Raw genomic sequence first — 16,354 nt, forward strand, 5'->3', positions numbered from 1 at the left:
TAGTTTCAGTGTGTGGCCTCTAGGGCATGCAGGCTTCAGTAGTTGTGGTGCACGGGCTCAGTAGTCATGGCTCGCGGGCTCTAGAGCGCAGGCTCAGTAGTTGTGGCGCACAGGCTTAGTTGCTCTGCAGCATGTGGGATCTCAGTTCCCCGACCAGGGATCGAACCCATGTCCCCTGCACTGGCAGGTGGATTCTTAACCACGGCACCACCAGGGAAGTCTGAGCTTCTAGTATATTTCTGTGTAATTATTATAGCCTGTCAAATTTACTTATCAGTGTTAGTGATTGCTTTGTAATCTGAAAATACAGTCTTCCTATTCCTTTCCGATCTTTATACTTATTTTTCCTTTCTTGCCTTAGTTCACGGGCTAGGAGTTCAAATACAATGTTTAATGTAAGTTATGAAAATAGAAATCCTTGCCTGGTTCTCTCCTTTAAAGGGAAAGCATTTGATATTTCATCATTAGGTATAATATTAGCTGTACGTTTTTTGTAGATACCTTTTATCAGATTGAGGAAGTTCTCTTCTACTCCTAATTTGTTTAGACAGAGGGATATCTGCAAAACTATAGAGAAACAGAAGTATGGAACTTTCAAAATAATGCAATATGATAGGAAATGGCAAGGCATAAAAAAGTACAAAGATAAATAAGTCTAATCATAAAAAGACATGCTAAGGAATTTGACTTTAGGCTGTTTAAAGTTGATAGGGGAATTAAAGCAGGTGCATGGTATGATCAAATCTGTATTTTATAAAGATTACTCAGACTCCATGAAGAAACTGAAGATAAATTTGGAAACTATTGTAATTATCAGACACTGGCCTTGGAAATTTTAAAAAAAAGGCAATGATAGGAATAAAACAAGTTTTTCTTAAACTGGGCTATCAACACAATACAGTCTTTACGAGAAAAGGTGCCCCATATAAAGTCAACCTCAACTTCAACTGAAGTTTTTAAACCCATTTTTATAAGAATGCCACTATTATTTCTAACTTCTGAACAGAAATAATGCACTGTAGCAAACATCACAGTCAATGGTGAAATGTTAATTTAGAATATTCCCTTGGAGTCAGGGACAACACTGGAAGACAGACAATAAGAGGAAAAAAAAGAAGTAGAAATTAAAGTCAAAGTCTATAACACAGTGTATGCAATGAATTTCTATCTGTCCTTCAATTTCTATCTGTCCCTCAATTTCTATCTGTCCCTCATTCAAATGTCATCTCCCCTCTCAGGGATTCCTCACCTCCAACATGGAATTAACTCAAGATCTCTTCTGTACTTACACCAAGAACTGCCTCTCTCTTGCTAATAGCACTTTAATTATCTGTTAATATGTTTGTCTCTCCCAGCAGACTAGACTAGGAATACCTATAAGCAAGAATTATCGCATGAACTCCATATCCCCAGATCCTGGCATATGTATTCACTTAATAATTGTTTAATGAATGAGCTAAATAAATGAAAAGATAAAACCTTGGCATATGTAATCACTTTATTGCTGAATGAGTGAGGTAAATAAGTGAAAAGATAAAATCGATCATAGTTATATTTTTTTTGATCTCAACTACTAGAATTAAAGTTAACTAATTTTTAAAAAATAATTAATTAATTAGGCTGTTTTGGGTCTTCGTTGCTGCGCACAGGCTTTCTCTAGTTGCGGTGAGTGAGGCTATTATTTGTTACGGTGCGCAGGTTTCTCATTGCAGTGGCTTCTCTTGTTGCGGAACACGGGCTCTAGGAGCATGGGCTTCAGTAGTTGTGGCTCGCGGGCTCTAGAGTGCAGGCTCAGTAGTTGTGGTGCACAGACTTAGCTGCTCTGTGGCATGTGGGATCTTCCCAGACCAGGGCTTGAACCTGTGTCCCCTGCACTGCCAGGCAGACTCTAAGCCACTGCGCCACCAGGGAAGTCCAAAGTTAACTAATTTTTAAAATGTCAAGTATTCTTTCAAACAAAAAGTTACAAGTTATATTTCAAAGAAATATAGCAAAGCAGTTTTAGAAACAATATCAGGTTCCTTGTGCTGCCAGAAAAAAAAGCTGTGTGTGGAGTGGTGGGAGACTTACTTTCTGCAGTTTGCATTATTATTTCATCAAGCTCTTTTTCCAGTTTCTCATAAATGTCTAGCCTTGCCTGATGTTCAGAGTTCTGTGCTTGAAGTTCGGTAATACGTTTTTCAGAAGAGGCTTGGAGACTATAAAATTCTTTAGTTAAAACCTAAGAGTGGAAGAAAAAAAATTGCAAAAGCAGAATTAAATAGGTTGACGGTTAAGACAAAAAAAAACATGATACAAAATTTTTTTTTAATGATTTAGACATGAAGTAGCTCAATTAAGATGACTGAGGAGGTAAAATACATTTATTTCTGAGGAAAATAATTTGCTTTTAAATGAAAATTATGAAGCACTTTATTATATAAATTAAAAAAAAATTAAAACTTAGTGATAGTTATAGGAGTAACATTAGCATTTGCTTATTAGAATTCAAAAAATACAATAATGCTATACTCCTCACCTAGGTGGAGGTTATTTATCTGGTGACTACAGGTATTTGAGAAAGGCTTACAGAGCTGTATGTAAAAATTATACACTCATAATGAGTCCTTCAGTTTTTCACCAGAGATTATTTCATTTAGTCTTTTTAAAATTTATTTATTTATTTATGTCTGCATTGGGTCTTCGCTGCTGTGTGCAGGCTTTCTCTAGTTGCAGTGAGTAGGGGCTACTCTTCGCTGCGGTGCGTGGGCTTCTCATTGCAGTGGCTTCTCTTGTTGCGGGGCATGGGCTTTAGGTGTGCAGTCTTCAGTAGTTGTGGCACATGGGCTCAGTAGTTGTAGCGTGCGGGCTTTAGAGCGCAGGCTCAGTAGTTGTGGCACACAGGCTTAGTTGCTCCGTGGCATATGGGATCTTCCCGGACCAGGGCTCGAACCTGTGTCCCCTGCACTGGCAGGCGGATTCTTAACCACTGCGCCACCAGGGAAGTCCTATTTCATTTACTCTTACCATGGTTTTAATAAGATTTTTGGTTTGCTGAACAATCAAAAATTCAAAGCAGCAAATCAAAATGTAAATGTGAAGTGCTACTCGGGGCAGTATCAGAAAATGCCTTTGTATAGAAAGAAAGGCTAAAAAATTATTAAAAAGAGATATAAAAGACATGGAAATTGGAGTTATTTTATGTAAGAACAAAAAATCCTGAATTTTCCTATGGTAACTCATTGAAGGAATCACTAGGGTGACAATAATGAATTCACTAAAACAGGAGACATTTCTAGTAACAAAGGAATGTTCTAATGCTTACATTAAATTCCAACTATCTAGAAAGTTTACTTACTAGTACAGACTAAATTATGGGGTGGTATTACACTTACTTCCTAACACAACATAAGTAATGTAGTATTTCCTGAGAAGCAATAGAATATTATGGTAAGAATATGGTTTGGAGCCAGAAAGATTTGGATTTCAGTTTTGGCTTTGACACTTATTCGTTGTGATCTTAGGTAATTATTCTTTCTATGCCTACCTCAGAATATTGCTGGAAGAATTACGTGAGAGGATAAACTCACAGTGCTTAGCAGAGTACCTAGAACATAGTAAAAGTGCTGAAAAATATTACTACCATTGCAGGAAATACAACTATGAGAACTTTGTATTAAATGGTTTGTAAAAATGAGATGTACTGCTTTAATTATTCTGAATTTTCTATTAGTTTCTCTAATGATAAAGTTCACCTTAACAAATGTATGTGATTGTGTGCTTCCTGTGATGGTAAAAAAGAAGATGTGGAAGATCTATTTACAGTTTTTAACAAGCAGAAATTTTGATTTAATATTCTTTTAATCTATTCCATCTCATTTTCTTCAATTATTTCCATCAGAACTCCCCCCCTGAGGGACTTCCCTGGTGGTCCAGTGGTTAAGACTCCGTGCTCCCAGTGCAGAGGGCATGGGTTTGATCCCTGGTTGGGGAACTAAGCTCCCACATGCTGCACGGTGCGGCCAAACAAATAAATAAATTAATTAACCCCCCCTCCCCCAACCCTAGATAAACTAAACATCATTCCCACCCTCCAAATACATTCCTTTGAAGGGCAGAGAAAGAATAACATGGGAATAATATCTGTAGTATGATTTCTAGTGTCCCTGATTGGGTCAGAAAAAGAAAATTCCTGTTTTAGCATTATTCATTCTTGCTGGCTGGAAATGTTTTCTAGGGAATTTATTATAACAAAATCACCGCACAGTTTAACAATCTGGAGCTTTCGGAGAGTTCACTACATTGCGATGTAATTAAGAATCTGGTGGCTGAATTCCTTGTCAAAGAGAGGATCAGTAAGGATAGTGTTAAATGGCAATTCCTACAGCACAGCTGATACCTTTCATCTGTACCCCACTTTCTCCAATAAAAATACCACACAAAGAAAAAATGCATATCTAAAGAGATAAAGAATCAAAATGTTGAAGATGAGATATTTCATAAAATACTATTTTAAAAAGAGACTTTAAAAGTAGTATTAAATTGAGAGGTACAATTTAAAATTCTCATTCATAACATAGAGAAGAGATTGTCAGAAACTTTTGATTTGGGGTACCTTCCAATACCTCAGTACCCCATGGTAGTGAATTCTCCTTTATTATGGATTTGTCTGAGTGGCTGCTATGAAAAAATTTATTACAGTTTCTGAAAAGCCATTGAAGAACTTGATTCTTGGACCCATGGAAGGCTATTACATTAAAGATTCTTTAGGAAAAAACCAGTCTATGAACATTTGAGTTTAAACACGAATGCAAAAAATGGGTCAACGGCTTTTAGGAATCCATTAAATATCAAGCTTTCACAGTGGATATCTCCTTCCTTTTAATAATGATAATACAAAATTATATAGATAACACATATATAAAATGAATGAAAATACAAAATTACAGGTCAATAATTGCTTTAAAAAGAGAGAAAAATATAAAGCCAGTATTTTGAAAGCTTTTGGCAATTGATAATTACGAAAAAATGAAACAAACTGTTCCCAAGTTATAAATCAATGAGAATACTGGGTAAAAGCCACTGAAAAGTACATAATTATAGCAATCTCTACCTTTCACAAAATTATTTCTCTCTAAATTCATTATAAATAACAATTGTCTAAGATACCTTCTGCTATCAGAAAAATGGATTCAAACAATGGTATTATATTAGCTTTCATCAAACCAGTCACTCACTCATTAAATACTTATTGAACATCCACCATGAGTGAGGCGCTGTGTTAGGCATTGGTGACACAGTAATAAATACACAGTCCTTGTCCTCTCAAAGATCCTAGTTTAACAAAGGAGAAGCTGTAAAGAAACTCCCCTACAGCTTCAGTTTCATCAACCAAAGTTTTTAGAATCATAATATTTTTTACAAAGTTGTTTTTCCATGTAAGACCTTTACACAAGAGAACACAATAATTATTAGTCACCTGCATCCACAGACCAAGTGGGTAGGTCTATGGGAAAGTGGTTTTCATACCACTTTCCCATAGACCTCCTAAAGTCACAACCTTTAGGAGGTCGTGAAATCAATTTAAACTCCAACCAGCTAAAAATAATAGAATAGAATGGTTTAGAAAATATCAGCACTGTATGTTGTGAAGTACTGGTTAGTGAAATGTTTATTTCAGTACAGAGAGAGGGGAAGTGCTTCTTTACCTTCCTAAATATAACCCCACCCCCCCATCCCAAACACATCCTTAAGCACAGCCATCCAACGTGAAAAGAAAAAGAAATTGCTAGGAATTATAAAATTAAACCATGAAAAATTTGCAAAAGATGAATACAAAATCAGAGCTAATCTAATCTAAAATGTGTGGGAGAGTCGGCAGTAGCAGATTATGACTGCAGCAATTTCCCAAAGAAGGCACTTGAAGAAGTTTTAAATGCTGAACACTGCTTTGTTTAGAAGTAAGCATCATCTACAATTTTTACTTACGTTTCTTTAAATATGTATTATTTAACATTGTTTTTATGTTTTCCCCTAAGGCTTTATTTTCTGAGACTCTATTTTGTTAGTTTTACTTAACAGAGTACTCTTCAGAAATGAAATTTCTGAAAGATTGTTGTAATGAATACTTACATCATTAGCTAATTAATCATGTTAATGATATTTCCATGTTTTTTATTTTTAATGGTATTACTGTACCTTTCATTCCATGTTTTTAATTTTTATTATTATTTTTTTTATTTATTTTTTAAAGATTTTATTGATGTGGACCATTTTTAAAGTCTTTATTGAATTTGTTACAATATTGCTTCTGTTTTACGTTTTGGTTTTTTGGCCATGAGGCAGATGGGATCTTAGCTCCCCAACCAGGGATGGAACCCACACCCAGTGCATTGGAAGGTGAAGCCTTAACCACTGGAACGCCAGGGAAGTCCCATGCTTAGTTGCAGCATGTGGGATCTTCAGTTGCAGCATGTGGGACCTAGTTCCCTGACCAGGGATCGAACCTGGGTCCCCTGCATTGGAAGCATGGAGTCTTAGCATGGACCACGAGGGAAGTCCCTCATTCAGTGTTTTTATTTTTTTAATTTTTTATTATTTTTTAAATAAATTTATTTATTTTTGGCTGAATTGGGTCTTCGTTGCTGCACGTGGGCTTTTTCTAGTTGCAGGGAGCGGGGCTACTCTTAATTTCTGTGCACAAGCTTCTCATTGCAGTGGCTTCTCTTGTTGTGGAGCACGGGCTCTAGGCACGCGGGCTTCAGTAGTTGTGGCACATGGACTCAGTAGTTGTGGCTCGCGGGCTTAGTTGCTCTGCGGCATGTGGGATCTTCCTGGACCAGGGCTCGAACCCTGTCCCCTGCATTGGCAGGTGGATTCTTAACCACTGCACCACCAGGGAAGCCCTCCACTTTCTAGTTAAATGAGATTTCCGATTTAAGGGTACTTTTGCCAGTATTTTAAAAACAACAAACAGACCTATGGCAATTTGCATTCCTTTTCTTAGAAATGGTCCTTTCCTTCTTTCCACCTCTTTATCTAAAAGAGGAAGATATGTCCTCTTGATAAAAGATCTTTAAAACTTAAGGACACAGGCTTGTTCTCATACATAACACAAATATTATTTATAAAGCTCAATATGATACAGACCTTGTACTTATGGAGCTTACAGTCTGTGTTAATTTTAAAAGAAAAGCTTATATATGTACCTCCAATTTTTTCTGATATTTTTCACATTCCAACTGACATTGTGTGAGGTTTCTTGCAGTCTCCTCTTGTAGAAGCTGAGCACGCTCACTTTCAAAAGATTTTATTTTACTTTGATGGAGAAATTCTGTTACTTTGCTTTCTGTACTAAGTTGTAGTTCTCTGTACCTGAAAGAAGAAAATTATGAAACACTAAAGAAATCTCAATTTATAGAAACATAAACATTACTTCTACTTTTTTCTATATCCCCATATTATTATGCAGTTAATAACTTTTATTTATTCAGCAGAGCTTTTGTAAATAATTTAGAGAGGCATATGTATGGAAATATGCTAAGTCCAGGAAACAAAACATACCAATTAAACTTCCTCTACTCCTCCCTTCTTTTCATTCCTTCCATCCAAAAATAGTTATTACCTCTCTATGATTATTATTATTTTGTAAGACATTTAAAATAAAAAATGGTAAGAACAAATTTCAGTTATATTGCTTAAAATGACTTAATTTCCATATATTTCATAGGCCTTCTTAAATCTATAGCATTGTTTCCAAACTTGCTATTTCATCTAAGTCTAAATAATATCAGATGGAGAAGAATGGCATGAAATATGCACATTAACCTGCATCTTCTTGAGATATTTGTAAAATAAATTTTTAAGTTAGTAAATATATATATCTGAATATTACAAGAAAACACAATGTACAAAGTACAAAGATAAATATAAAACGATAAGCAGTCTATTACAACACAGATAAGAAACATTCTCTTCATTCCACAGGTATAGCTAGTAATGAAAACATTTCCATTTAACATATAAATCACTGCATATTATAGATTTGAAAATGCTTCAAGTTGACTGTGTTCTAACAGAAAGCAAACAAAGACATATTACACCTTTTCAGGGAGCTATTATGAACCCAGTATAATGCTAGATGTTCCTAAAATTCATTTTTTCAAATATTTATTGAGCTAGACACCATGCCAGGCAAATATGTATACAATGGAAGACAAAATAGGTTTTCTTTTTTTTTCTTCCCCCTTAAAGAACTTAGTTTTTGGGAGTTCCCTGGTGGTCTAGTGGTTAGGATTGGCGCTTTCAATGCTGTGGCCCAGGGTTCAGTCCCTGTTCCAGGAACTGAGACCCTGGTTGGGGAACTGAGATCCCACAAGCCGCGTGGCGTGGCAAAAAAAAAAAAAGAACTTAGTTTTCCGGGGAAGAGAGGAAAATATACATGAAAATTCAATAGAATATGGTAAGTGCTTCAATAAGGTAATCCCTAGGTTCGATGGGAACCTACAGGAAGAAGATTTAACTCAGTTTGTGCAGGTGTGTGTTTGTGTGTGCGCAGCAGGCGGAGGTACAGGGTGGAAAGTACTCTCGGAAGTAGAAACAAGAGTATGTGCAGGGCGGGAAGCAGAGAGCATAGTCTGTTTTATTCATAGTATCTCATTTAATCCTTACAACAGCTCTATTAGGTATTTTGCAGATGAAAAACCAGAGGTTCAGAGATTAATTTCTTTAAACAGGAAGAAGGTGCTGGTAAATTTCAGGTGGGGTCTCAAATTCAGCTATGTTTGAGTCTACAGGAATGATCTTTCCACTATTACACAGTACTCTTAACTGACATTTCTGAGTTCAGATAAACTTTCAAATGTGTTTTAAAGGTCATTTCACTCTTGTAAGTGACAATAACATTCAAAGTATAACCAGAGAAAATAGGCATTTAGATACTTGCTACAGGCTACTTCACTCTTGGTACTCTTATCTTTAGTAAAAGCATCTCACAATCAGACTGGTGGAAGTTCCATTCAAGCATATTGCTACACATTATTTAATTCATACCAAGGCTTTAAGGTGAATGCAGCTTGTGTCTTTAACTTTCTGGAAAGTCCAGGCATTAATTTTATGTATGTATAAAAGAACAGCTAGGTCATATGGTCACTCCAGTTGTAACTTTTTGAGGAAATGCCAAACTGCTTTTCAATGTGGTTGCACATTCTCACCAGCAATTACGAGGGTGGTAAGTTCTCCACATCCTTATCAAAACTTACCATTGTCTCTTTGATGATAGCCATCATCATGGATGTGAAGTAGTAAAAAATTATTTTTCTCAAAAATTTATTAATTCAACAATTTACTGACATGAAAATGCCCTGTACTCCCTGGGGTAAATTGTCTTATAAATGCATAAAACATATGTGAAATCCATACCTATTTGTATGTTAAACTGTGAGACACACTAGACTTCATTACTGAAATATATTCTTGATAAGTCATTTGGAATGTGCTATTTATCTTTAAAAGAATTTGTTTCGAAAAAATTAAACAGCAAAGTTTGCCTTTTTCTGGATTCAGGACAGTGTGGTTAATTCTGAGGTCAATGCTAACTCCAAACAGGAAATGAAAGACTTAGGTTTTAGATTTCACCTGCTCTTCTTATTCATTATATGACACTTGAAAGTTACTTTTAGCACTATTATTCTTCCCCTATACTGAACAGTTAAGTAGTTATCTCCTAGAAATTTGAGGATACTAAGTTTAATAAAATGACACTTCTATGAACCAAATGATAATTCTTTTTAACCAGATATACTTATTTTTTATTTTTTTATACAGCAGGTTCTTATTAGTTATCTATTTTATACATATTAGTGTATATACGTCAATCCCAATCTCCCAATTCATACCACCACCACCACCCCCCTCAAATGATAATTCTAAAGACTCATCTATTCTCATGTTGCTTACACAGTAAAAGAAAATTTGCCTCAAATCATTCTGACTTTGTAATAATAGTTACTCTTCTAATTTAAGTTGAACTGTGAAAATGCTGAGGAAACATTAGAGCTGCAAACGCAGTTCCAGAGTGAGGAACAGATGACAAGGGTACAGGTTGACAATCTCAGGTAACTTCCTCCTACTTGTTTTGCTAATATAACCTGTCACATTTTACTTTGTTGACTCAGACTTCTCATTTTATCCTCTTAATGTGAACATCTTACTTGAACTAAGTCAATATTATTCACATGTTAACAAGTTTATGTTTGATATCCTAACTCAGCATAGTAACCTTAAGAGGTCACATTTCTTACAAAGTTAAAGTATAATCAGAATCTCCAACTATTGTTAGCTCAGGCCCCCAACGTGACTAGATGAGTCTTTATGCTAGCTGGGTTTTTAGTTTTCATACGACTTTCTCATAAATCACATACTACTTTAAAAATAGTAATATAAGGACCTAGAATGAACTGTTTTTGCTCTCAAGGAATATTCACTGCAACGTACTTTGGGCTGGACAAACAAGGAGAATTTTACCTGTTAAAAGGTGAAAATCAGCAATTAGACAGGAAACAACAGAGATGTTAACCCATGAGAAATGCTCTCAGCTATGGTGAATTAAACTCCAAGCAGCATGGCATATTCTGCAGTGCTGAGAAATAACTGCAGGAGAGACATCAACATGGAGTTCTGTTCTCAGAAATGGGAGAGCTCACTTGAACAAAAGCACCAGATAAAACACTAAATAGCAACAGGTTTTCATAACAATATTTACATCAGCAGTCTTTACATATATATGATGGTGAAAAGTTTGCTCATTACACTCTGATGTATTAAGCCAAGCAATGCTTGTTTATTCCAATCTCTATCAACAAGATTATCACTGGTACGAAAGTCAAAGACTCCTATAATTATTCATTTTAGTTTTTATTGCAATGAGAAACAACAACTGATCTTTGAATTTTATCCACAAAAGGTTCATGGCTTCTCCAATATTAAAACTGGATATGGGACTTCCCTGGCAGTCCAGTGGTTAAGACTCCACGCTTCCGCTGTAGGGGTCACGGGTTCGATCCCTGGTCAGGGAACTAAGATCCTGCATCCTGCATGCCGCGTGGCATGGCCAAAATAAATAAATAAAATTAAAAAAAAAAAAAACTGGATATTTATTCTGAACCCAATTATCTAATCTCATTTCCTAGATAGACTTTCTAAGGCAAAATACCCCCAAATATTATATAAGTGGTAAGGTTCCTATAATCACCAGGACCAGTAAGTGGTCCTTCCATTAAGATTTTCTGAGAGCTGGCCCAGTTTAGAAGTAAGGCAGTGAAGCACCTGAGGCAAGGCATTTGTCTATGTTCAGGAGAACAACTATAGATAGATAAAGAGCACAGGAAATAACACCTGCACAAGGAAGATTGGTAAAAGAAGTTAAGCAAAGTAACAGTATTTCCAGTTACAGGAAAGGGTTCAGGGAAGGATTTTAGTAGTTAGGCATCAGTTAGATTAAGTTTTGAAAGGGACTCTGGGTCAATATAGAGAAAATACTTGTGGGGTTTAAAAGAATACATGGGAGCAGGTAGTCATGGCTGGACCACTAAATCCTTTGTGTTGGGGAGGATAATTTAATTCTAAATTCGACAAGCAACTGGGGCATACGCTGCTGATAAACTTTCTACGTGTATTAAAAAAAAAAAAAAATTGCTTTTAAACAGAGATGGGCCTGAGACTCCAGATAGGGATTTCGCTGTGGGAAACTGGAGTTGACAAAGGGCAGAAGCTGCCATCTCTAAGCGACTGAGAATCAATCTTGCTTACCTGAGTGGGACATTGATCCCATTTTATTCTGGTGTCTCGGGCTCCTCTTTCTCCTTATTTTATTTTTTGTGGTACACGAGCCTTTCACTGTTGTGGCCTCTCCCGTTGTGGAGCACAGGATCCGGACGCGCAGGTTCAGTGGCCATGGCTCAGGGGCCCAGCCGCTCCGCGGCATGTGGGATCCTCCCGGACCGGGGCACGAACCCGTGTCCCCTGCATCGGCAGGCGGACTCTCAACCACTGCGCCACCAGGGAAGCCCTCTCCTTATTCTTTTTTTTTTTTTTTTTTGCAGTACGTGGGCCTCTCACTGTTGTGGCCTTTCCCGTTGCGGAGTATAGGCTCTGGACGCACAGGCTCAGCGGCCATGGCTCACAGGCCCAGCCGCTCCGCAGCATGTGGGATCTTCCCGGACCAGGACACGAACCCGCGTCCCCTGATCGGCAGGCGGACTCTCAACCACTGCGCCACCAGGGAAGCCCTCCTTATTCTTTTAATAAGGTTTCATCGAGTTGATGTTCAATTCCCTTTGAATTATTCATTTTAACTAATCCACACCTTAACTACTCTTTGTCCCTGCTATTTGTAATTCTCAGGGGATAAAACTCATCTCCATTCTATTTACAGAGAATTTCGGTTGTGTTTCTGAACCTGTTCTACATGTATTACTAGCCCTGTACCACATGCTGAAAATGCTTCTGGATGAGTCACTGAGTGATAGTTAACCAAACCCTAAGATCCACTTATGCCAATTAAGAATTGAGGGGGGAAAAAAAAACAGGACACAAAAACCTGTTTGTTTGGATTTTCTGCTTCTATGAACTGAGGAAAAGCTAATCATCTTAGGTTAAAGATACTAAACCACTGATTTTTCAATTATCCCTAAAGATTTTTTTTGCTCTCAATAGTATCTATCTGTATATCTATATTTATAGACCCATGTCTAATCTTATATTAACTGGTATTCTATCAACTACATATTTAAAGCATAATGAGTATGAAGTACAAGACACTTAATACTTTTTACAAAAGTACACTTTTTATTTCCTCTTTCATATCTGCTGTTTTATATAGGACTAACTTTCCATTAACCAGAATATTTCTTTCTTTTTTTTTCTTGTTTTTCTTTTCTTTTTTCTTTTTTTTTTTGTGGCCATGCTGCACAGCATGAGGGATCTTAGTTCCTCCACCAGGGATCGAATCCATACCCCCTGCAATGGAAGCGTGGAGTCTTAACCACTGGAACACCAGGGAAGTCCCAACCAGAATATTTCATTCCTCAACATCTAATTCATTTAAAAATATTTATTGTGTATCTAAATGTGCCAGGTACTATTAGATACCAGAGAAACACAAATAGCATCACTACTCTTTAAGGATCTCACATTGTAATGATGAAAAGGCAAACAAACGTAGGGTGATAAGCTAATAAATTCTAATAATAATAATAGAGTGAGGGTAGAGAGAATGATAGAGATATTAGTGGTGGTGTTATGTTAAAGACGTTGGGTAGGGAAGGCATCGCTCTGTTAAAAGGTGATATTTGAGCAAAGGATTTAATAAAATCTATATTTTAGAACTAAAATAAGTGATTAATAAAAAAATAGCTACTGGCCATGTAAAGATTATATGTATTATATAAGATTTATATAATAAAGACTTTTTCATTTTAAAGAGATACAATGTTAAAAATATGAAGGCAATAGGAGTCCTTCACACTGATTTGAAACTTGGTATCTTAAACCAGTAGTTAAAATTACCTACCCAAACTATACTAATGGATTTACTAGAGAGTCTAATCTATATGAACTGTAACTAGAACAAAGGGGACTGAATTTTTAACAAATGCATTGGTGACATCAGGATGAATGCTACTATTTCACAGGACTGGGAAATACACACTTATTTGAACAAACAATTCGATCAACTTAAGAAATGCTTTGAATTCATTTTTATTCTGAAGTAATTCATAAGCCACATAAGAAATGTCCTTTCATCATTTATAGTGTGTCTTTTTGAAAATAGCTTTACAATTTTTGTCTTGATTATACAAATAATACATTTATTATAGAATTTTAGAAAATACAGAAAATAGAAGAAAATGTCAACTGTAAGCTCATAATGATAATTGCTGTTTATGTTTTTATATATCTCCTTCTCTGCACAAGTAAATATTTTCAAGTTTTTATTTCTGTAATTTATCACATCCATTCTTAGGGAAAAAACTTCAAATATTACAAGTAAAGATTAAAGACCTCCTATTTATCACTTTTCTGTGCATCCTCATTGTGGTTTTTCTTTTCTTTTCTTTTTTTTTTTTTTTTTTTTTGGCCATACGCGGGCCTCGCCATGGCTCCCGGGCCCAGCTGCTCCGCGGCATGTGGGATCTTCCCGGACTGGGGCACGAACCCATGTCCCCTGTATCGGCAGTTGGACTCTCAACCACTGCGCCACCAGAGAAGCCCTCTTTTCTTTTTTTTAAACAATACATGTGTATTATACACAGAAGGATATATCAGTCTCCTTTTTCATTTTTTAAAAAGTGGCTCATGTCACATACAGTCTGTAAATTTTTTTCACCTAAGAATATGTTTTGGGATCCATCCATGTTTCTACTTCATTCTTTCCATTTGCTACACAGTAGATCACAATGTGGACATAATCATTTAATTCTATAATTCATTTATTTTATCCTAAACAGATGAACATTCAGATTGTTTCCAATTTTTAATTATACACAGTGCTTCAAAGGCCACCATAAATAATGCCTCCACTTCACGAGCGAATGTTTCTCTAAGAAAGATCATCATGAAGTAGAATTGTTGAATCAAAAGATTTTAAATTTTAAGAGATACTGCCCAATTTCCCTCCCAAGTGGCAATATCCATTAAAAATGGTACCAGAAGTGTATGAAATATGGTTCCTCTACTTCCTCACCAATATTTGATATTATCATATATAAACATGTTTGCTATGCACATTATATATGTAAATCATATCTTCATATAGAATTCGCTATCCCTTCCCCCCGATATAACTTAAAAATCTTCCTATGCTATTAAACCCCTTTTATAAATATTATTTTTATTGGCCACATAATTTTCCATTCTTTATTATTCCTCTATTGTCAGACATTTAGCATCTCCCCAATTTCTTACTTCATTGTTCATACCAAATAGTTGTACCCAGTTTATTCTTTACTCTGAGCAAAGTATGAATTTCCAGAAACAAAATACATCTTTGAAGGAAGAAGACTCTTACAATCAAAGGCTATGCTATAAAGTAACCATACTGAGCAATGCCAGGATAGCTGCGAAAAGTATATGAGGTCCAAATGTGTCTACTTTGTGGAGGATATTATTGTTTGGATCCATATATCCTGATGTGTTTCTTTAAAAAAATATAAACTTGACTCATTACGTATGCACATATTTATACATGTATCATGGATATATCTAAAATCACATAAGGACATTTACAGATATCTAAAAAGAAAAGTGTACATTTGGGAGAAATGATATTACTGTAGGTAAAGGTATCTGGGAGATGGGAGGGTGGAAATAAAGTTACTCTTTTTACATTATGTGGTTTGACTTAAAATTAATTTTGCTAAAGGCAACTCAAAAATTTTTGATATGGGCAATTAAAAAATGTAAACTTAAGCACTTTCCATTTAAATAATTTTGGCTGACATACATTTTACTTCTCAAAATAAAAGTACTTATTAGCCAAGTAAGGGATGAAGTACTTATCACTACATCATTACTGTCTAGTAAAGTTAAATCTTTGGTTGGTTAAGTTTTTTAATATCCTGAAAACACCTGAAAGATCTCTGAAGCCAGAAATAAGTACTCCTGCTCTACCAGACCTAATCTACAATTTCTAATCCATTACTTTAAAAAAGCAAACAAAACAAAACAAAACCCCAAATTAAAAAACCACAATTTTATGTAGTTTTACATATTTCAAATTAATGCACATTTATATACACATTTACATTTATACAAATTAATACCAGAACTAAGAATTGAATTTTGAAAGGAGGATTTGTGAAAATTTCTACAGGTATTTCTTTAAAAATAACTTTTCATATCATTATATCTTTAATATTTAAATATATAGTTATATTCTTCAATTTATGAATTTATATATCAGTTGGAAAGGGGAGTAGGTCAGAATCTCCTATTATTCGGATTACATACTAATTTACTATCCTGTTAATATGCCCTCCCACTGGGAAGTGTTTGCTTTCTAATCGAGAATTGCTGTATGTAATGAGAGAAATTTACTGATAGGACCACGTTGCCCATGTGAAAGCTTTGAAGGTAGGAAACATGTTTAAAACAATTAATATATATTAGAGAATATAGCTGAAATTGCTTTCTTTTCATTGACATTGAAATGGAAAGTGTTATTTTAAAGATTTTACTTTTATACATTATTGCTACCTAGTGTTCTACCAACTGTTCTTTTATTTTTGTCATCTCGATATTACAAAATTTTAAAATATATACTTAGATACTGAATCCAAACTATTTTCAGTGAAAATTAGAAGAGCAATGACTGCAG

General features: G+C 35.4%; 1 protein-coding gene across 5 annotated transcripts in view; it reads right to left on the reverse strand.

Moving 5' to 3' along the window:
- PIBF1 (progesterone immunomodulatory binding factor 1) overlaps window positions 1-16,354 on the reverse strand; it is a 213,458-nt gene that overhangs the window by 77,651 nt on the left and 119,453 nt on the right. For all 5 annotated transcript variants that reach the window (XR_003434692.1, XM_027116085.1, XM_027116086.1 and 2 more), the window contains 2 exons: window positions 7,188-7,353; window positions 2,071-2,221 (listed from right to left, as the gene is read on the reverse strand). Coding sequence is in view for 4 of the 5 variants with exons in the window: in XM_027116085.1 (XP_026971886.1) it covers window positions 2,071-2,221; window positions 7,188-7,353 (317 nt within the window). In the remaining variant the exon portion in view is untranslated. The remainder of the gene's footprint in view (window positions 1-2,070; window positions 2,222-7,187; window positions 7,354-16,354) is intronic.

The sequence above is a fragment of the Aethalodelphis obliquidens genome, unplaced genomic scaffold, assembly GCF_003676395.1.
Source record: "Aethalodelphis obliquidens isolate GAN/ISIS:26980383/991018 unplaced genomic scaffold, ASM367639v1 scaffold15, whole genome shotgun sequence".
Taxonomy (NCBI): Eukaryota; Metazoa; Chordata; class Mammalia; order Artiodactyla; family Delphinidae; genus Aethalodelphis; species Aethalodelphis obliquidens.